At 42.1% G+C, this 22,369-nt stretch overlaps 2 protein-coding genes across 3 annotated transcripts; both read left to right on the plus strand.

Annotated features, from left to right (window-relative positions):
- Positions 1 to 439: 439 nt before the first annotated feature.
- Positions 440 to 9,946, plus strand: LOC115158109 (mediator of RNA polymerase II transcription subunit 26). Of its 2 annotated transcripts, none has more exons than XM_029706663.1 (3): positions 440 to 786; positions 7,157 to 7,234; positions 7,338 to 9,946. In XM_029706663.1, the coding sequence occupies exons 1-3, from the start codon at positions 715 to 717 to the stop codon at positions 8,976 to 8,978; spliced, it is 1,791 nt and encodes a 596-aa protein (XP_029562523.1). In that variant the 5' UTR covers positions 440 to 714; the 3' UTR covers positions 8,979 to 9,946. The 2 variants fall into 2 exon arrangements, with proteins under 2 accessions (XP_029562523.1, XP_029562524.1); XM_029706664.1 differs by having other exon boundaries at positions 7,160 to 7,234.
- A 1,303-nt stretch (positions 9,947 to 11,249) lies between these two features.
- LOC115158110 (solute carrier family 35 member E1-like) lies at positions 11,250 to 21,850 on the plus strand. Its single transcript, XM_029706665.1, has 6 exons — positions 11,250 to 11,651; positions 12,823 to 12,893; positions 15,428 to 15,565; positions 17,277 to 17,402; positions 17,858 to 18,103; positions 18,776 to 21,850. Exons 1-6 carry the CDS (start codon positions 11,324 to 11,326, stop codon positions 19,010 to 19,012), a joined length of 1,146 nt encoding a protein of 381 aa, XP_029562525.1. The 5' UTR covers positions 11,250 to 11,323; the 3' UTR covers positions 19,013 to 21,850.
- Positions 21,851 to 22,369: the final 519 nt, after the last annotated feature.

Consider the following 22,369-nt stretch of genomic DNA (forward strand, 5'->3'; position numbering starts at 1 on the left):
TAGGATTTGAGTAGTGTGTCATCTGATTTAGTGGTTCTCAACCTTATTTGGTTCCTGCACTCAATCACATTGTGCATTGTTTGACACACACTCACTCATCTGTATAAACATGTTAAACAAAATCATAAAATAGTTGTGTATCAAGTCTTGATTCATCAATTAAATTAATAAGCATATATAGGCTACACAGTACAGCTTTCAAATGTATTAGAATGTACGTGTTGGGCTTCATTGTTCCTGCTAAATGTATTGAATTAAGACAAATCTAACGTTTCAGATACAGCGTTTGGTTACACATCCATATTGTAATATAGGATAACCCAGTAATTTAACTGGAGGTTCACACAAAGAATATCAGATAAATTCAGTCGACAACAACGTACGACGTATCTGTGTTACATTTCCCACGATGCACCAGGAGAGCGGTTTTCCCCAATAGCTCAGTGGTTTGAGCAGCAGAGAAACCGATGTTGAGAAAGGCCACAGCGTTGGCTGCTGCCAAAGAGGCAGTCGGGCACGAGTATTCGGAAGATCCTCTATCTGGAGATACGTATTCATTGCGAAATACACCTTCAATGACAAATAAAGCTCCATAAAATATGGGTCTTTATTTACTAGCACATCTCCCGAAAGGCCTGTGAGTGTCTGCAAGTCACCCACTCGTGTCTAAGGAGGATTCCTCCCCCGTCAACTGATCCGCACCACTGCCATGCAATGACAGCGGCCACGGCAACTCCGCAGCAGATGAGAGACCGGCTGATGCAGGCCATCGATGGCCAAAACAATGTGAGTTAGTAATGTTTCCACGTATTTGAAGTGTCTCTCTCTGTCCACACTATTGCAATTGATCCCCTACTGTGAAATCTTATGACAAACATCGACAGCGAACATTAGCTAGCTAACTAACTTGTCTTAGCTAACGTCGTTATCTAAACCAGTGCAGTGATAACTAACGACGCGGTAGGTAGCTATCTAATGTTATCTAGCTGGAAGCCTGCTAGTAAACTAACTAAATCTAAGAGCTTGTTAGATAAAGTCAATACTAGGAACTTAGCTAGTTAACAATAATTACTCTAGTAGTAGTTAGCTAACGTACATAAACACATTGGAGTCCGGACTGAGCCCAAGCATGTTAACGTAGTTCTCGTAATCATAAGTTAGTTGGCTGGCTACCTGCCTGTTATTCAGCTAACTTCTGTACCAACTTTAGCTAGCTAAAGTTGACATTTTAAACTTAACCTTAGCAAATTAGCTAGTTATACTTTTTTTATTAGCTAGTTATACTGTTGCGTAGCGACTGTTGTAGCTAACTAAACCAGAGTTCAACTTTGCCGTTACTTTAGCAAGGCCCAAGCATTGTAGCTAGCTAGCAGGTTAACTGAAAGTATGATCTTACTACTCTAAACCCACCTCCAAGGTCAGCAGTGTTTTGGAAATTGGTAGCCAGCAGATCCGAGCCACTTGCTTGTATCTGCACTACTAGGGTCGGACAGGCTTCCTGTGTAGATTAACACGGAGCTGCCGCGAGATATGGCTCAGAAAACATACCTCAATTTAGGGATGAGAAATGCGTTGGACTCCGAATTGGGCCATTATCCCAACTGTACCACTGAGAAGATTGAACGCCTGCCAGTTTTGAAGTTATCAGAGAACTGTCATTTTCGTCCATCGTGTTAGGTAGCAGAAGACACACCGCCATTTTGGATTGGCAGTGTCAGCCAATCAGCTCTTTTGTTATTCAATGTGACGTGCCATTCCATAATGGCTGCTGTGGCTACTGGTTGCTAACATGAGGCCATCTGTCACAAAGGCTCACAGACTATCATGATATGTGATTAACAAAGTTCTCTTGAATTAAATGGCTGAGGCAACCAAACGTGTTGTTAAACTCTTGAAGTGACAACACAGTACAAGAAAGATTGCTTTCCTCCAAGTCTGTTGGTCAAGGTGTACTCTCTGTAGCCTACAGTCTGTACTTGTCATCATAGGCATACTTAGCCCTTGATCACGACTCTGTTCCATTACATTACACGTCATTGGACAAATGTGTCTTCTCTACAGGGGAGTTTTTCAAGAGCCCCAACACTCGGTCTGAACATTAACACGCATCACTTGCAGTATGGTATTGGAAGCATAAGGACATAATCTTTCATATCAGCAAAAAAGGTTAAATTGATACATACCTTTTTTAAATAAATCACATTTTATTTGTCACATGAGCCGAATACAACCAGTGTAGACCTTAGTGAAATGCTTACTTACAAGCCCTTAACCAACAATGCAGCTTTAAGAAAATACCTATAAAAATAAAAAAAAGTAAGAGATAAGAAAAACAAATAATTAAAGAGCAGCGGTAAATAACAATAGCGGGGTTATATACAGGGGGTACCAGTACAGAGTCAATGTGTGCGGGCACTGGTATTGAGGTAATTATGTACATGTATGTAGAGTTATTAAAGTGGCTATGCATAGATAATAACAGAGAAGCAGCGGTGGGGGGCAGCACGGGGGGATCAGTAGCAATGCAAATAGTCTGGGTAGCCATTTGATTAGCTGTTCAGGAGTCTTATGGGTTGGGGGTAGAAGCTGTTAAGAATCCTCTTGGACCTAGACTTGGTGCTCCGGTACCACTTGCCGTGCGGTAGCAGAGAGAACAGTCTATAACTAGGGTGGCTGAAGTCTTTGACAATTTTTAGGGCGTTTCTCTGACACCGCCTGGTATAGAGGTCCTGGATGGCAGGAAGCTTGGCCCCAGTGATCTACTGGGCCGTACGCACTACCCTCTATAGTGCCTTGGGGTCGGAGGCTCAACAGTTGTCATACCAGGCAGTGATGCAACCCGTCAGGATGCTCTTGATGGTGCAGCTGTAAAACCTTTTGAGGATCTGAGGGCCCATGCCAAATCTTGTCAGTCACCTGAGGGGGAATAGGTTTTGTCGTGCCCTCTTCACGACTGTCTTGGTGTGCTTGGTCCGTGTTAGTTTGTTGTTGATGTGGACGCCAAGGAATTTAAAGCTCTCAGCCCCGTCGATGAGAATGGGGTGGTGCTCGGTCCTCCTTTTCCTGTAGTCCACAATCTCCTTTGTCTTGATCATGTTGAGGGAGAGGTTGTTGTCCTTCTACCACATGGTCACATCTCTGACCACCTCCCTATAGGCTGTCTCATTGTTGTCGGTGATCAGGCCTACCACTGTTGTCGTCTGCAAACTTAATGATGGTGTTGCAGTCGTGGGTGAACAGGGAATACAGGAGGGGACTGAGCATGCACCCCTGAGAGGCCCCCGTGTTGAGGATCAGCGTGACGGATGTGTTGTTACCTACCCTTACCACCTGGGGTGGCCCGTCAGGAAGTCCAGGATCCAGTTGCAGAGGGAGGTGTTTAGTCCCAGGGTCCTTAGTTTAGTGATGAGCAGGGTTACACATTTAGGGGAATATTCAGAGGTGGAAACTTTCCGTGGGAATATATGGGAATTAACGTAAATATATGCAAATTAATATTAATACCATTTAAATATAGATGTTTTTTGCCTTGGATATATTTACCATATCATATGGAGACAAACAGACCTTTTACCTTATAAGTAGACATAATTGCAAATGATTAAATCCTTCCAATAGGAAAAAAAAAAAAAAAACGATTTAGTTACAAATTGAACTTTAATTGACTTGACTCTTCACATGGGATGATTTCACTGAACAACAAAAGGGACTATTGAATGATCCCCAATGATCCATCGCATCTCCCAAAAACGTTTTCAACATGCATCTGTAAAATTAGTCTAGAAACTAAAGCTGTGGTTGTCTTCCTCTCAGGCTTCCATGTCTTCTCCCTGGACCTCCTCAATGTCCACCTCTTGAACATCAGACTGAGGCCTCATCTTCACTGTCACTTTCCAACCTTGTTGCGGATGGCGCATTGTCAGCCTCAAAAAGCCTCAAATTTGCCTGGATGGCCACCAATTTTTCAACCCTTGTATTGGTCAGCCTGTTGCATGCTTTGGTGTGTGTGTGTGTGTGTTCCCAAACAAGGACCAGTTGCATTCTGTGGCAGCTGTTGGTGGGATTTGGAGGATGGAGGCAACAGGGGAAAGAGCCTCAGATCCACAAAGTCCCTTCCACCAGGTGGCTGATGAGATATGTTGGCACGACTGCCATATTGCATCACCGTCCCAAAGCCCTTGCTTGGAAGTGTACTTCGCCAGACTGCCAAGAACCTTGCCCTCATCCAGGCCAGGGTGGCGAGACACAGTAGTGATGGCCTCTGCACCAGACAGGATGCTTTTTTGCCAGCATACTTGGGCTCCAACATGTATGCTGCGGCGTGTATGGCTTCAGGCAGAAGTATTCACGCTTTTTGATGTATTTCAGAACTGCAGTTTCCTCTGCTTGGAGCAACAGTGAAGTGGGCAGGGCAGTACGGATTTCTTCTCTTACATCTGCAAGCAGAGTCTGAACATCAGACAGGATGGCATTGTCTCCCTCAATCCGTGCAATGGCTACTGCTATAGGTTTCAGGCTGCTTACCACTCTCTCCTAAAATACATAATCCAGGAGGATCCTCTTGATGGGAATGTCCATATCGGCAGACTGTGATATGGCCATTTCTTGGAGAGACTCCTTCCCCTCCAGGAGATTATCAACATGATGACGACACCACCCCAACGGGTGTTGCTGGGCAGCTTCAATGTGGTGCTCTTATTCTGCTCACTTTGCTTGGTGAGGTAAATTGCTGCTTTAACTTGATAACCCTTCACATACCTAACAATTTCCTTGGCTCTCTTGTAGAGTGTATCCATTGTTTTCAGTGCCATGATGTCCTTTAGGAGCAGATTCAGTGCATGAGCAGCACAGCCAATGGGTGTGATGTGAGGTTAGGACTCCTCCCCTTCAGACCAAGCAGCCTTCATGTTCGCAGCATTGTCTGTCACCAGTGCAAATTCCTTCTATGGTCATTGATGACTGCCTTCAGCTCATCTGCAATGTAGAGACCGGTGTATCTGTTGTCCCTTGTGTGTGCTCTTGTAGAATACTGATTGAGGGATGGAGATGATGTAATTATTCCTTGCCCACGAACATTCGACCACCCATCAGAGATGATTGCAATAGTCTGCTTTCTCTACGATTTGCTTTACCTTCACTTGAACTTTGTTGAACTCTGCATTCAGCAAATTAGTAGATAAAGCATGTCTGATTGGAGGGGTATATGCTGGGTGAAGAACATTCAGAAATCTCTTCCAATACACATTGCCTGTGAGAATCAGAGGTGAACCAGTTGCATACACAGCTAAAGCAGGACATTCATCAGCATTTCTCTGACTATGTTCCTCCATTGAATCAAAAAACTTCTGATTCCAGGAGGACCACAAGCCCTTGCTGTCGATAAGGTGTCTGATTCGTCATTTTCACCTTGAATAGAAGTAGAGGGACTTTTGTCAGAGGTTGCTTGTTGTGAGCGCTGAGGGAACTATATGCACTTGGCCAGATGATTCTGCATCTTTGTTGCATTTTTCACCTATGATTTGGCACAGTATTTGCAAATTTACACAGCTTTTCCTTCTACATTAGCTGCAATGAAATGTCTCCACACATCAAAGTGCCCGTAGCATTTTCCTGTAACGATTAGAAAAAAATTGTTTAAAAAACTAAACATATACAATTCCATGTACAGATAAATAGTTAAGCAGTTAGATTAAACAAGTCCTTTGTAAGACATTTTTTCAAATTAATTGTGTATGGAAACAGGTGAATTAACACTCCTCAGTTAGCAGGCTCAAGCAAGCTAAAACCCACAAGGTAGCAAAAACTAGCTAGCAGAAATTGTTAACAAGTTAGAAATTATTTAAACACACTTTGCTGTAGACTACTATTTACTAGTTAACAAAAAATAATGTATGTCATATAATATATTCACCCCACCTAGTATTGCAATCAAAACTTACCAGAAAGCATGTAGTCCTTGGCTCAGACAGTGTAGCAGTGTGATCTCAATAGCATCTTATTAATGTGCATGATCTTGAATCAGCTGTACATGTGGTGGAAGAATGCACTGTGCATGCAGAGGGTTGCAGTTCCATTGAATTGGGGATAGTTTAACCAAAATATGCCACAAGACCTAGAATTGACTTATGTGTATCCCACAAAAAAGGTTCACTGTTATATGGTAACTTGTTTTGATGAATTTAAGCAAAATTCCCAGCTTTAACTTCCTGAAAATTTACGGAAATTTCCCGGACCCTTTGCAACCCTAGTGATGAGTTTTGAGGGCACTATGGTGTTGAACGCTGAGCTGTAGTCAATGAATAGCATTCTCACATAAGTGTTCCTTTTGTCCAGGTGGGAAAGGGCAGTGTGGAGTGCAATAGAGATTGCATCGTATGTGGATCTGTTGGTGTGGTATGCAAATTAGAGTGGGTCTAGGGTTTCTGGGATAATGGTGGTGATGTGAGCCATGACCAGCCTTTCATAGCATTTCATGGCTACAGACGTGAGTGCTACGGGTCGGCAGTCATTTAGGCAGGTTACCTTAGTCCCTGTGCCCAAGAACACTATGGTGGTCTGCTTGAAACATGTTGGTATTACAGACTCAGACAGGGAGAGGTTGAAAATGTCAGTGAAGACACTTGCCAGTTGGTCAGCGCATTGCTCGGAGTACACGTCCTGGTAATCTGTCTGACCCAGGGTATGTCATTTAAAGCTAAACAAATTGTCAAGGAAAGGGGAACTACCAAGAAGCTATCCAAAGAGGCTCATTATATAAATAAATTGGCTAAAGGTATGCGTCCCGCTGCCGACAGACATGACTTGTTGGTGAACACGTTATTTATTTTTATACCGGTGGTACCCATTGGTCAGTAAGTGGTATGAACCGTTGAACCGTTAGGCCTATTCATTTAAGCCACTGACTGACTGTCAGTGTGGGTTTTTTAATCCAATTTGAATTTCTTGTTCGAAGTGAAGAGAATTCATGCTCATAGAGCCTTTGTTTTCTCCGCAACACAGAAGTGGCATAATTGAAGTTCATATTCTACAACTTGGACCCTACCTGATTTGATTTAATTGTTGTATACACTCATCTGTCATTATACATTGAGTTTCTCTTACCATTTCCTGTCTCTTACTTTCATAGTTTTAACATGATTTGTTGTTTACTTTCCAGCAGATCTGCAACATGGTGGCTGTAATGGATGTAATTTCCTATTTGGAGAAATATCCCATCACCAAAGAAGCACTTGAGGTAGGTAATGCTGGGGACAAATGTGCATATGTCAGCTCTTGGAAATATGTTGCCACGAGGGTGTTGTACTAAAAAAAAAAAAAACTTCCTGTTCTTTTTCAAGGAAACCCGCCTTGGCAAGCTGATCAACGACGTAAGGAAAAAGACAAAGGATGAGGATCTTGTCAAGCGTGCAAAGAAGCTCCTGCGCACCTGGCAGAAGCTGATTGAGCCTGGGCAGAGTGAGGCACAGTCCAAGGGCCATAGAGGGCCGCCAGGCGCTGCCAACAGTGGTAACAACCCCTGCCGGACGGATGTCTCCACTCCAGCTGCCATCCCGCCTTCGGATAAAACGGTTTCGGAGCTCAAGAGTAGAAATGACTTCAACAACTGTTATTCCCCAAAAGCGGAGAAGTCGGGCAACCGAAAACGCAAAGGGGAGCAGAGGGATGGACAGCACCTACCAGCGAAAATCTCTAAAAAAACAGCCAATGAAAGAACACGAAACTCACAGCTGCCAATAAATGGAATTGGGGCCAGTCCCAAGGCTTTTATGGACACATTTGATGCTCATTCACATCCAAAATCAGACAAGGATGGTGCTGATCATCTTGACAACGACAGACTCAACAAAATTCCCATCAACGCCGTCAAACCTCACCCTAGCTCACCGGGACTTGCCAAACCTCCTAGCACTTCCGCATTGCTCAAAACGGCAGTGTTGCAACAGCAAGCCAAAATGGACCTGGTTGCCTCAGGAAGGGGGCCGCATCAGCCCAAAAGCCCCCACAGCAACTCGTATAGTCCCAGAAGAACGAAACAGGATGCGGTTGTTAAACTGTCTGCGCCCAAAGAAACAACTTTACTGAGCCCTGCTCAGAGCCCCAGGGTTATGGACAGCTCAGGACTGGGGCCTTCTCCACAGCCTTTAACCTCATGTATCCAGGGTTCCCTCACTGTTGGGCCTCCGTCTGCAGAGTCCGCCCTTCATCAGGACGGACCGGCAGACGTGAACCAACGCCTTCAGCACAGTACCATGAGACCTGACTCTCTGCACAACTCAAAAGCCACGTCACGCAGCAAGGTGAAGGCGGAGGGCAATGGTGCTGCCACTAGCACAGCGAGAAAGAGGAGGAACAAATACAGGTCCAGAGACTACACAGTGAACTTGTGTGGGCAGCCCACGGAAGAGAGCACGAAACCATGTAGATTAAAAGACCGTAGACTTACGTTTGACCCTGTAACAGGGCAGATCAAATCCTGGACCCACAAAGAGTCTTACCCAGAATGGGAGGCAGTGGTGCCCGTCATGCCAGAACCTCCTCGGACAGAACTGCTCAAGCAGAATCAATATGTACAGAATCCCCCTGTTACTCCCAGTCCATTCCAACAGACCAACTGGAAAGAGCTGTCAAGGAACGAAATTATCCAGTCCTACCTTAACCGTCAAAGCAATGTGCTCACATCGTCTGGGGCTCAAACCTCGGGGGCACACTTTTTCATGAATGAGTACATGGAACATCATATCAAAGAGTCCAGAAAAACACACGTGCTGGTACCAAATATCCCTGACATGGACTTACCAGGGGTGAGCCGAGAGGTCATAAACGAGGACCTCGACAGAATACACAAAGAGCACTGGCCTGGGGTGAACGGGTGCCATGACACCAAGGACAACTGGTATGATTGGACAGAGTGCATATCCTTAGAACCACATGGGGATGAGAGCAAACTGAACATTCTGCCATATGTCTGCCTAGACTGAGAGTTGAATGGGCTGTGGTTTCTGAATTAAGAGGGATAAATAGCGCCTTCCTTTGCTCCCTTCTTGAGAGTTGTGTAAGTTTGGAGTGCAAAAAGGCACTTGTCGGTGGTCGAACCTGCTCACTCCTTTGCAGAGTTGGCGCAAGAGAGGCCTTGCTAATTGTGCTGTCTATAAGCAATAGCTGATCAGTGTTCGAAGGGAGACAGCTCAGCTGTAGCATCACTGAAGTTCTTTGAGTGGAAGGGTTCCATGCATTGTCTGCAAAATGCAAAGAGTTTAAGGTGCCCAGTAACTTTATTAAGGAACCTGTTTGGCAGGTACAAGCTGGCAAAGATAATGAAATGTGTGGTTATCATGTATGCATTTATTTATCTGGACTTATTCTCTTTATTTTGTTAGTTACATAAATGTGCAAAACAACTTTCATCGACGTTACTTATTCAATCAGTTCTGCTTGTCAGATATGGTAAACCTGTGCTTTGCACATTTTCTCAAACAATGTATGGTTGACGCGATGGCAACATTCCATACCATAATACAACTAGAACGGTTCTTGCCCGAACTCCAATTTATCTTAATATACCAGGAAACAATTTGCTAAATTACACATTATAAAAATGAGTTTATAGCATTTTCTTTTGCCTTTTTTCACACCCTCTTGTTTCTAGGTTGTAAAATATGAATTCTAATTGCAAACCAGATGCTAAAACATTGCAACTTTGTACTGTGAGGAAAAACAGAAAAATAAATTGTTAATATGCTGGAAATATACTCGTTACCATTCCTTTAGATATTGTTTGCCTTATGGAAACCAATGTGTTTCCTAAAATGGAGCCTTAGTGAATGTATAGAAATGTGCCTTTTGTGTTCAGTTGAATGCAGAAGAGAACATATTTGATACTTAGTCCTTTTTAAAATGGACACATTGATACAGTATGTGTTAATAAATAAATACAATGCATAAATTGTGAATGTCTTTCTCCCTTTCAGTGGAACAGAGTACCACAGGAGACTTATCTTTCCTGAGATGTTTGCAACAAGATGAGCCTCAGTGGCTTGACTTTTAACCTCAACATCCATATTTTAAGTAGTTAAAGGAGCACTCTTGAGCCAGTCTTTCTAAAAGTAGTTTACAACATATCTGACTAAATATAATATTTAATGCGCTATCCAGATGATACATTTTGATAATTTCCCAAGTATCCCTCTGAGTCCGTGGTACATAAACGCCTCCTGGGGTTAATTAGGAGCCACTATCGCTCAGCACTTGGCAGGTGGAAACGTTTTATATTGGGGGCCCATAAACTCTTGTGTGCAAAATAATTATTCAGAAGTATGTTAAATGGATTTCCCAATATAATCAATGAGAATCTGGAAGGTAATACCTTAACATTTTTTTTTAACATTTTAGTCATTTAGCAGACGCTCTTAACCAGAGCGACTTACAGTAGTGAATGCATATGTTTCATACATTTTTTTTCTTCCATACTGGTCCCCCGTGGGAATCGAACCCACAACCCTGGCGTTGCAAACACCATGATCTACCAACCGAGCCACACGGGACCTATAACAGTCAATGTGATTAGATTCCAGTGTTCTATTAACTGTCTATGACAACACTTTGGTGATTTATTTGGTCGTAAATATCGGTCTGGACTGTCAGGCATGTTTGTTTTGCACAATCTAATGAATTGAAAGAAGGCTGTCATTGTAAAGAAAAATGTTAACTGACTTGCCTAGTTAAACAAGTTCATAATCCTTTCAGTTGCCAGCTACACAGCCATTGAGATACAAAATATAACGTGAAAGAGTATTTAATGGTTCATGGTAAATGTCAATATGAGCAGTATAGTTTAAATATTTAAATTCTGAAATTATTTGGGACCTCTGCTGTAAGGGGGTGACTCAATCAGCAAGAAGTAAATTGCCACGTCCATGTGCTAGTTGGAATTATGGAACTCCGACTTGCTATCTGGGGTAGTTATACACATGCTGCGTTCAAAAACTTAAGTCGGACATTTCAGAGTTCCGACTAGCAAGTGAACGCGGCATTTATTCTCAGCGTTGTACGTAGCAGAGCCATTATGACTCTGGGACGTAGTAGCTGCAGAGACGGCAGAGGAAACGAGACACCCCACTCGCTGTTTCAATGAAAGTCAACTAGACCAAGTTGCTATTGCATCCGTGTCTATGGAAGACACACCCAGTTAAGTAGACCGGAACTGACATTTTTTTCCAATGGTAAACTGCCTGAGCGAACTGTCTTCATTTATCCACCATCTTTGGTAGCTGCTCCACGTCTCACTGCTGGCCTTGCACTGCCGCCGGTGAATCCGAACTGGAAGATGGCTGCGGTGGAACGTCCCCCAGTCAAGGAAGGGGTCCGGATAGCTTTACTCTGTTTTTGTTGGTACACTGTTAGTTCGGGAGGTAACGTCGTTAACAAAATTATTCTAAATGGATTCCCTTACCCTGTCACCGTTTCGCTCTTTCATATACTCTCAATCGTCGTCTTCCTTCCTACGTTGTTGAAGGCATGGGGAGTCCCAAAAACAGAAGTACCAACTATATACTACAAATGGTATATTCTCCCTTTAGCTTTTGGGAAATACTTCGCATCTGTGTCGGCCCACTTCAGTATATGGAAGGTACCTGTATCCTACGCACACACGGGTAAGACTTGTACGAGCTCTGAATCATTGGTTGACGTTTTAACTAACGGAATGTTAGCTAGTTAGCTCGCAACATTAGCAAATATTTGTATAATGCTCTAGCTTGCTAGCAACGACATCGATTGCTGTCTTGTCCTGGCCAATTTAAGCAAGCTTTGTTTAGGTCACTTGACGATTTGCCAAGGAGCTTGCGTCCTCCCTTACCAACATACTGGGGTTGTTTCAATACCTTTTTGTTTGGGGGAGGGGCCTACCTCAACTCCTTCACTGAGATGAGCGCAGACTAGAGTTTTTAACATCCTACTCCTTCGAGTCGCTATGCGTCGATACGAAATGTACATTCTGAAACCATTACATTGTACCTATGTTTGTCCTCTGTTGCATGCCTTTCTCTGTTCGCTTAAATTCATACTTTTTAATAAAACGTTAATCAAATACAACCACCGACTGTTTCCTCTTGCTGTTACTTTAAGATGGCAACTTGGCGCGAATGCGCATGTGCCAATTGAATCTCAACAAGGAAACAGTCGGTGCTTCACCTTTCCTGACTGGGTTGTCACTAGTTACCACAGCCACAAAGTCATAAACCCAGGGCATTTTTGTTTTTACAATTTATCTTCTTAAAATCGGATTTGAAACCTACCCCGAATTTTAACCACACTTACCTTTATTCCTAAATCTAACCTTAAATTATAAACAAAAAGCAAATGTTTGTGTTCATGATTTTCTAGCCAATTTTGACTTTCTGGCCATGGTCACTAGTGGAAACCTCCTGACAGCTCAGAAATCCCTTTTGTATTATACCATTCCCTTCCTAATTAGCTAGGTACCTAATGTATAATGTAAGCCTTTATAAAGTTTAACTGTAACTCATTGCTGTCTTACCTCAGTAACTGACACGTATAGCTATGATTGGCACAGGGTCATAAGGTTATGATGCAATAAGTTCCACGTTTTGTGTTGACCAATCTGTGACGCACGAGACAATGAGACTTAAACTCTTGGTGTGTAGCACAATCGCATGGGCCCCTAAGTCTTTAAACCATTGTATCTCAAAAGTCATGCTCCTTACCTTTTGTAACCTATGCTTGTCCAACTCAAGCCCTTTCCCTCAAGTCAAGCACTGAACAGGATCCTTTTATCTCTTTTCTTTGTTTCTTTTCACCCCACAGTCAAAGCCACAATGCCTATATGGGTTGTGTTGTTATCAAGGATTATCATGAAGGAGAAGCAAACCACAAAAGTGAGTAACTCAGAGAATTGATAGTGTACAAGGTGCTTTCAAATATATTTTGTCCAAGCAATGGTGATGTGGCACAATGGCTCATATTACCACCAGCCTTGCAGGTGTATTTACAGATCGCAGCGTTGATGCAGGAAAAACGCATCCGGTTAACACTGCAGGTAGTGCACAATTAAAAAAGCTATTTACACTGCATTCAGAAAGTATGCAGACCCCTTGACTTTTTTATTCTAAAATGGATTAAATCATTTTCCCCTCATCAATACCCCATAATGACAAAGCGGAAACAGGTTTTTAGATGTTATTGAAAATGTATTAAAAATAAAAAACAGATACCTTATTTACATAAGTATTCACAACCTTTGCAATGAGACTTGGAATTGAGCTCCGGTCCATCCTGTTTCCATTGGTCATTCTTGAGATGTTTCTACAACTTCATTGGGAGTCCACCTATGGTAAATTCAATTGAGTGGACATGAATTGGAAAGGCACACACCTGCCTATATAGGTTCCACAGTTGACAATGCATGTAAGAGCAAATACCAAGCCATGAGGTCGAAGGAATTGTCCGTAGAGCTCCGACACAGAATTGTGTCTCGGCACAGATCTGAGGAAGGGTACCAAAAATGTTCTGCAGCATTGAAAGTCCCCAAGAACATGGTGGCCTCCATCATTCTTAAATGGAAGAAGTTTGTAAAATCGAAGACTCTTCCTAGAGTTGGCCGCCCGGCCAAACTGAGCAATCAGGGGAGAAGGGCCTTGCTTAGGGAGGTGACCAAGAACCCGATGGTCACTTTGACAAAGCTCCAGAGTTCCTCTGTGGAGATGGGAGGACAACCATCTCGGCAGCTCTCCACCAATCAGGCCTTTATGATAATAAATGAAGGTTAAATAAAATGGCAGAGTGGCCAGACAGAAGCCAGTCCTCAGTAAAAGGCACATGATAGCCCACTTGGAGTTTGCCCAAAGGCACCTAAATGACTATCAGAGAAACAAGATTGAACTCTTTGGCCTGAATGCCAAGAGTCACATCTGCAGGAAACCTGGCACCATTCCTACGTTGAAGCATGGTAGCGGCAGCATCATGCTGTGGGGATGTTTTTCAGCGGCAGGGACTGGGACTAGTCAGGATCGAGGGAAAGACGAACGGAGCAAAGTAGAGAGAGATCCTTGATGAAAACCTGCTCCAGAGCACTCAGGACTTCAGACTGGGGTGAAGGTTCACCTTCCAACAGGACAACGACCCTCAGCACACAGCCAAGACAATGCAGGAGTGGCTTCGGGACAAGTATCTGAATATCCTTTAGTGGCCAAGCCAGAGCTCGTCAAGAGGGCACGACAAAACCTATTCCCCCTCAGGAGACTGAAAAGATTTGGCATGGGTCCTCAGATCCTCAAAAAGTTCTACAGCTGCACCATGGAGAGCATCCTGACTGGGGGCATCACTGCCTGGTATGGCAACTGCTCGGCCTCCGCCAGCAAGACACTACAGAGGGTGGTGCTTACAGCCCAGTACATCACTGGGGCCAAGCTTCCTGCCATCTAGGACCTCCATACCAGGTGGTGTCAGAGGAAGGCCACTAAACATTGTCAAAGACTTCAGCCACCCCAGTCATAGACTGTTCTCTCTGCTACCGCACGGCAAGCGGTACCGGAGCGCCAAGTCTAGGTCCAAAAGGCTTCTCAACAGCTTCAGCCCCCAAGCCATAAGACTCATGAACAGCTAATAAAATGGCTACCCAGACTATTTGCATTGCCCCCCCCTTTTACGCTGCTGCTATTCTCTGTTTATTTTCTATGCATAGTCACGTGAACTCTACCTACATGTACATATTACCTCGACTAACCGGGGCACATTGACTCTATACCAGTACCCCCTGTATATAGCCTCGCTATTGTTATTTTACAACTTTTTTTATACTGATTTATTTTTTACTTAACACGTATTTTTCTTAACTGCGTTGTTGGTTAAGGGCTTGTAAGCATTTCACTGTAAGGTCTACACCTGTTGTATTCGACACATGTGACAAATACTATTTTATTTGAGGCCTGAAAATAGCTGTGCAGCAACGCTCCCCATCCAACCTAACAGAGCTTGAGGATCTGCAGAGAAGAATGGGAGAAACTCCCCAAATACAGGTGTGCCAAGCTTGTAGCGTCATACCCAAGAAGACTCGAGGCTGTAATCACTGCCAAAGGTTTCATTTAAAATTATTTTTTTATACATTTGCAAAATTTCTAAACCTGTTTTTGCTTTGTCATTATAGGGTATTGTGATGAGGGGAAAAAACAATTTCATCCATTTTAGAATAAGGCTGTAAGGTAATACAATGTGGAAAATGTCAAGGGGCCTGAATACTTTCTGAATGCACTGTATGTGCCACAGCCATTTAGAGGGTGGGTTCAATGTGACAAAATGTCCCACAAACAAATTAGCAAAACAACTGCATGTGTATGGATGGTAATTGTTTCAACCATACTTTTTGACTTTAGCCTACTTTCTCTTTTGCACTCTTGTCCTGTGCCTGTCTCAGGTGTACGTATCTCTCATCCCCATCATCGGAGGAGTGCTTCTGGCCACAATGACAGAGATGTCCTTTGATGTATCTGGGTTAGTCAGTGCCCTGGCCGCCACACTCTGCTTCTCTCTGCAAAACATATTTTCCAAAAAGGTATGTCTTACCAGTTGGCACCCTTTGAAAGGACTATTGTTTTGACGGATACAAGTATAGCACATTTTGAACTTAGGAGGAGCTTTGAATGAAGTATGTGTTTGAGCAGAGGTTGTAGTTCAATACGTTTTCCTTTTAATATAATACTGTATTATTTTAAGTAAAACCACTCCTTGCAATATTCAAGTGTAGACATAATAGACATCACTCATACTAAACATGAAAACACTCAAAAGGAAAACTCAAGGGCAAGGCCTATTAGTATGAAGCCTTGTTAATCCTTGCAATGCATTTGCTCATTACATACTGTAGATGTGCTGTGTCATCTGTCCTACATTTTCCTGCTGTTTTAAGTGGTCTCCCTTAAACCAATATTTGAGAAGGACATATACTCACCGGCCAGTTTTAGGTACATCACCCGATTCATGAAAATGTAACGCTCCTACAGACAGTCAGGTGGCCGTGGCTTGCTATATAAAGCAGGCATCGAGGCATTCAGTTACTGTTCGATTGAACATCAGAATGAGTGACCTAAGGGACTTTGAGCATTGCGTGATCGTCGGTGCCAGATGCGCCGGATCCAGTATCTCAGAAACAGCCGCCTTCCTGGGCTTTTCACGCACGACAGGGTCATCAAGGATTTACAGAGAATGGTGCGACCAACAACAAAAAACATCCAGTCAGCGGCAGTCCTGTGGGCAAAAACAGCTCGTTGATGAGAGGTTGAAGGAGAATCGTGCAAGTTAACAGATGAGCCCCAAACAGACGAATAATGGGGCAGTACAACAGCGGTGTGCGGAACGCATCTCGGAACACACAACTCGTCAGTCCTTGTCACGGGTGAGCCGTTGCAGCAGACGACCACACTGGTTTCCACTCCTATCGGCTAAAAACAAGTGGGCACGCGATCACCAACACTGGACAATTGAGGAGTGGAAAAACATTGCCTGGAACATGACAGCGAGTTCAGTTTACTTGATTGACCTGCGCAGTCCCCAGACCTCAACCCAATAGAGCATCTTTGGGATGAGATGGAACGGGCTGTTCACAGCATAAACTAGATGGGTGTACCTAAAACTAGTCGGTGAGTGTATTTACCCCATAGCACATTACTCTGACGTGTTATGAATGACTTGATATTACTAACCCTGCTGTCAAATTACTGTAATAATTTGTAGTGTTAGACTTATATACAAGGATGTCTTGTTAATTACCAACTGCTTAGTTACCTGTCTCATACTTGTTGATGAAGAAAAGCATCCAACCAACAAGGAATTTGTGTGACCTCTGAATTTCTAACGATGTGTCTTTTGTTTCGCTTTGAGGTGTATTTTTCGGCTCACTTGATTTCTAACGCATCGATCAGACGGATTGCGTTTCGGTACACTAGAAGTACATTCATTTCCATTGGAACGCTGCGTTTAACTTGCAGCACTGCAGAGGCAGTTGCGGTGCGTTCTGTGCGGTGCATACTTTGGATTTATCCAGCGTATGCATCAAATTGTATGCGTAGGCTTGACAGAAATAGGAGCAGAAGGTGAATGTTAAACTTTTGTTGCACACACGTGAACAATTTTGGCTTACATAATGGAAAAAGTTTGACTGCATAATTTATTACGCAGAATTAATGCAATGACGCTGTCGGTCTGATCAAGTTGTTTTGTGCCTAAGAAATGACAAGGGCCAAGAATGAATATGCATTTATTTTTAGGTGCTGCGGGACACGAGGATCCACCACCTGAGACTTCTCAACATACTGGGCTTCAATGCTGTTTTCTTCATGGTGCCTACGTGGGTTCTGGTGGACCTCTCCTCGTTCTTGGTTGAGGGGGATTTTGTGAGTTAAAAAAGGATAGGATATACGTTTTTCAGTTTCGTGAAGTGTATGCGAAGGTTCATACATTACGCATCAACTAATGTGGTCTAATTGTTGTCCAGCTTATAAAATAGTGTTTAATCTACTGCTTAAAGTGTAGGTCCGTCTTATATCCGCATTTTATTTATTTATTTATATATATATAATAATAATAATATATATATTTCACAAGTCTACAGGATGTCACACAGTATGTACCATACATTTGTTATCCACTTCCTTTGCCTAATCCTCAATATACCTTCACACACAACAAAATCTCTAGTATCCGGCTGCATTTTGTTCAATTGTCACATTGAGACTACAACCTGGATACATTCTATTTTCCTAGAAAGTCATGACTAAATCCATTGTTCTCTCCAAATATCCAAGTAATCATTTCTTCCCTCTCTCCCTCCTCTGCATAACCCCTCCAGACAGGCATGTCTGAATGGACCGGCACCTTCCTTTTACTCCTCGTCAGCGGCTTTTGTAACTTTGCTCAGAATGTCATTGCCTTCAGCGTCCTCAACCTGGTTAGCCCTCTGAGCTACGCCGTGGCGAACGCCACCAAGAGGATCATGGTCATCAGCATATCGCTCCTGATGCTGCGTAACCCGGTCAGCTCCACCAACATCATGGGCATGATGACGGCCATTGTGGGCGTCTTCCTGTACAACAAGGTGACTCCCTCTGACACGCTTACGTTGACTTTTTGGGCATTTATCCAGTCAATACAATCACTTCATTCAACTACGGTGGATAACCACTCACATATCACAGTTATTGCAATGTAAACCTTGACTATAGTCGCTATCTGCACAATCAGTCCTACTAAGAAAGAAGCGCATTTGTGCATCTGCATGCTTAATGCTGAGTTTGATTTAATTATTTGTCTATTTCGTGAACTAAGTTGAATTAGTTGTTGGTGACCAACATGTTGGAAATGTTCAGACACTATTGTACCATGTGGCGCGAAGTCTGTAGAGCTATTATTTTATTTGTCATCCCAGATGCACATTTAATAAATACCCAACATCCTACGGGTACACTCCTCACACCTTGCAATTTTGATATTTAAACTCACACGACTGTCTTACAATGTATTAGAAGACAACCAATTGGGCTTGTTGCTGCCATGGTGCTTGCTCTGCGCTGCATGGGGGGGGGGGGTTTCTAACAGTGGATCTGTAAGATGCTCTGAATTCCTCCCCCGCTGAGGAAAGTTTACATGCAACTTTATAACTACATAGAACTTTGTGAAATCACACAGTGGTAATTTACATCAATGTGTATTTTTGTCATTCTTTGTTATGTGCTATGCTAAGCTATCCACTTCTCTTCACTGCCAACAGGCGAAATATGACGCCAATAAGGAAGCTAAGAAGAAGCTGCTGCCTTCCTCCAAGCAGGACACAATGTCCTTCGACAATTTGGGACTGGACAAGACGCAGCCCAATGGCTCAGTGCCTTTCTCCCAAGGCTCAGACACTCAGTATGGACGAAGCAACGTGCTGACCGACCACTTCCAGTACAGCCGGCAGGCCTACACAATGAACTACGGCGCCTCCAACCACCAGTATGTGGTTTAGGCTGGTGGATGCCTACATGGACATATTGTAAAAAGAAAGGAAGGCAAGTACTGTCGTATTGGAGGGAGAGGAAAGTATCAATCACGAGTTGGACAGCGTTTTGTCCCAAAAATGTTCTAACATATTTTCTTCACCTCTGCGTGTTTTATTTATTTTGATATGAACACTTAAAGATAGTTCTGTCCAAATCAAAGTGTGTCAGATGTTTTCAAACCCTAAAAGTAATCTGACATCGAGATAAGCCCACGTCAACTCTTGTAGATCAAGCTATATGTCTCAATCATAAATTAATGAGAAAGATTGGCACCATCTAATTTTATAATTTTTAATGGTGTCAATATTTCCAGTTAATTTGGGATTGAGGGATACCATTGGATCTACACAACAGATGGCTTGGAACATGGACTCATCTGACAAATGTTGATTTTTGGAGTGAAGTTAAAGATGCAGTACAGGATCTGAAGCACATATTATACGAATTGAAAACGTTTTTTTGCAGGACGTAACATATCATACGAAATAGTTGACGTAGTGCACAATTTCCGAGGACCCATTTTGGCTCGTGATCACTACTTTCAAAACTACTGGCTGAAATTTGCTTGCTGAGGAAGGGATGTTGCTGTATTCTTTTATTGTGGAAGCTTGCTAATGTGGAAATAATTGTTACTGTAGCCACAATGGCATACGTCCAAATAAATTGAACAGAACTTTTACTGTATATCGAAAACCATGAAATGTTTTGAATAAATTACCATGAATGTAATGCTTTGAATGAGGCTTGCACTCACAGTTATATTGACCCCAATTTTATCAGAGAAGACCTGATAATTTTACACTGTTTTGTGTTTTTGCAGAGATTGGCAACATTTTGGTCCTATACATGTAAAAACGTTTGCCCAGAAGACATTTTCTTGTTGGTCTTTAGCTAGTGATGGAGGCATGGCATGAAAATGTATGTAAACGATTGTAGTTACAGATAAATTGAGAATCTTTCATTCTGTGGTTCCATATTTACATTTGAGTTATTTAATCAAGTCATATCTGATCTGGTAAAAGCTTTGTAATATGGGGTTACATGGGTCAAGTAACTGAGACGTACCTAGTTTTATATGGCAGACCTACTTGGATCAGGTATAAAAGTTGGTAGACTCCACATGCTTTTGCCATTTTTTTGTCATTTTTCTTCCCAATATTCACACTTAAAATCGTCTGAGATTGAGGAATAGTAATTTAGCCTACAGGGAACGAGCTGTATTTCAAAGCCGATGTGGAGCACCTGAACTAGTTAACTGGTTAAGGTTTGCATATTGTAAAAAAATGAAAGATGTGACAGAGAGAATGTGACTAACTCTTGTGTGGAAGCTCTATTATAGTGTACAGCTGGAGAACGGAGGGTAATAATGTTATTAACGTAAACGTTATACTTGTTGAATATAAAAATCATATTCTTCTAGTCTTCATTTTTCATTTGAGTTTGCTTGTTTCAATTTGTTTCAGAACTTTCCAGCATTGTAAGTGGACAATTTCTTTGCTGTTTCCTAACTGCAGGGATGTTCGCTCTGACTGTATTTATTGCATGTCTAGCGATTCTAATGTATATTGGGCAGCAACAAACTGCTATTTTGGGCAGCAACAAATTTTTGCTGTTTACCATCAATACAAATAATAGCATTTATTTGGATATCTTCTCCAACGGTATGTACTGAATAGCACATAGTTCTGGTTGGCTGCACAGAGATAATCCAGGTGTATTTACACATTTGTAGAACTGTGTATGTATGAGCTTGTGTGGAATTCTCAGGTAGTTCCAAGCTTATTTCATATTCCATTTAGTGAAGCTCCCGTATCATTTGGTTCAGTAGGTTTGGTCTGGTTACGTAATGAAATTCATACTGGTGTGGTGATTAGGCTATAGAGATTTTAGTACATGTGACTCACTTATGCCTGTTATCTGCATGTCCTCATGAATTAGAGTTTTGAATTTACCTATCATCTATTGGATAGTGTTACAAAGTAAACAATAATTTGTAGAATAACTTCAATATTAGGGTTTGATTTCACCTTGGCTTATAAAGTATGGAAGATGAAATGTGGGAGCCACGATTGGATTCTACTAAATCCCATTTGTCACCTTTAACATGTAGTAAAATTTGAGCCCATTGTATTATTTTGCAATCTATTTTTTTATTTTTTATTACTGTGCTGATAGTTTAACAGAATGTCTCAAACTTTCCTCTTAAATCTATGGTTGAGTTTGTCACGTCCTGATGCGAGATGCCAAATGAAAGGAGCTATGTGGCTCAAGTCAACATTTATTGGTTGCTTACACACTTATCGCAGGTGCAGTGAAATGCTTATGTTTCTGGCTCCAACAATGCAGCAATATCTATCAATACAATAACAATGCACACATACACCCCCCCCGAAGGATTTTGACTCATCTTAAAAGGCTTGTTTGACGCAGTAGCACGGAATGATGGAATCTGATGTATATGTTTAATGTAAAGCCTAATATTTGACTGTACAGTAAGCTAAATAGCATTTTGAACATGCGATTTAGAGAAACTATTTTCGTTAAATCTGGGATGGCATTTGAGGTTATGACGTTATTTACTGGAATGTACATTTGGCTGTGTGGGAGTTTGCTTTGTAAAAGTTGTATAAATTAAATTTTTCCTGTTTAAAGGATCTTGGAAAAACAGCTTTTTTTACTGAACCAATGTTTATAGATTTTTATTTATGGTGTCTAGGTACAGAAAAGTGTACATAAGTGCAACCATGCACAGTCTTGTCTGCTTACGTTTTTAGATGTAAAAATAAATAAATGCATTGTGAAATGAATATGACTTTCACTGACTTTGGACAGGTGGGTGCTTACATTGGTAAGTCCAAAATCCCAAATATATTACAATAACTTAAGTACTATTGTTATTGTTGACATTAATTCTAATGATATATTTCATGTTCAATAAATAGTTTACAATTGTTTATAATAATCAGGACTAGTATGAACTTTAACTAAACTCTACAGCCTATCCAATGTTAAGCTAGTGCTACCTTGGGTCAAGAACAGACTCAATATTCCCCCTCCATTTCTTACTTTCAGGCACGTCATGGGTATTTGAAGATTGCTTGGATGAGGACAATGGAGTACATCCATATGAGTCATAATACCCATAAAACATACTGGTCAAATAAGGAAATGGTTCCAGTTGTTTTTCACCCATTTATTTTCCCATGGGGGATTTTAGAAGCTGTGTTTCGTATAGGCTTACCCCTGTGATGTTTTAATAACCGTCTAAATCTCTCTAGGACAACGTAATTTTTTATCAATATATTCGCCTGTATTTAACCCCC

This window comes from Salmo trutta, chromosome 22, assembly GCF_901001165.1.
Source record: "Salmo trutta chromosome 22, fSalTru1.1, whole genome shotgun sequence".
Classification (NCBI taxonomy): domain Eukaryota; kingdom Metazoa; phylum Chordata; class Actinopteri; order Salmoniformes; family Salmonidae; genus Salmo; species Salmo trutta.

Bases quoted from the DNA above. Each gene is read 5' to 3' on its own strand.
- LOC115158109 (XM_029706663.1), top strand. From the start codon at position 715: ATGACAGCGGCCACGGCAACTCCGCAGCAGATGAGAGACCGGCTGATG. The intron at 787-7,156 runs GTGAGTTAGTAA...TTTACTTTCCAG, and splicing joins CCATCGATGGCCAAAACAAT to CAGATCTGCAACATGGTGGC. The intron at 7,235-7,337 runs GTAGGTAATGCT...TTCTTTTTCAAG, and splicing joins TCACCAAAGAAGCACTTGAG to GAAACCCGCCTTGGCAAGCT.
- LOC115158110 (XM_029706665.1), top strand. From the start codon at position 11,324: ATGGCTGCGGTGGAACGTCCCCCAGTCAAGGAAGGGGTCCGGATAGCT. The intron at 11,652-12,822 runs GTAAGACTTGTA...TTCACCCCACAG, and splicing joins TGTATCCTACGCACACACGG to TCAAAGCCACAATGCCTATA. The intron at 18,104-18,775 runs GTGACTCCCTCT...CACTGCCAACAG, and splicing joins GCGTCTTCCTGTACAACAAG to GCGAAATATGACGCCAATAA.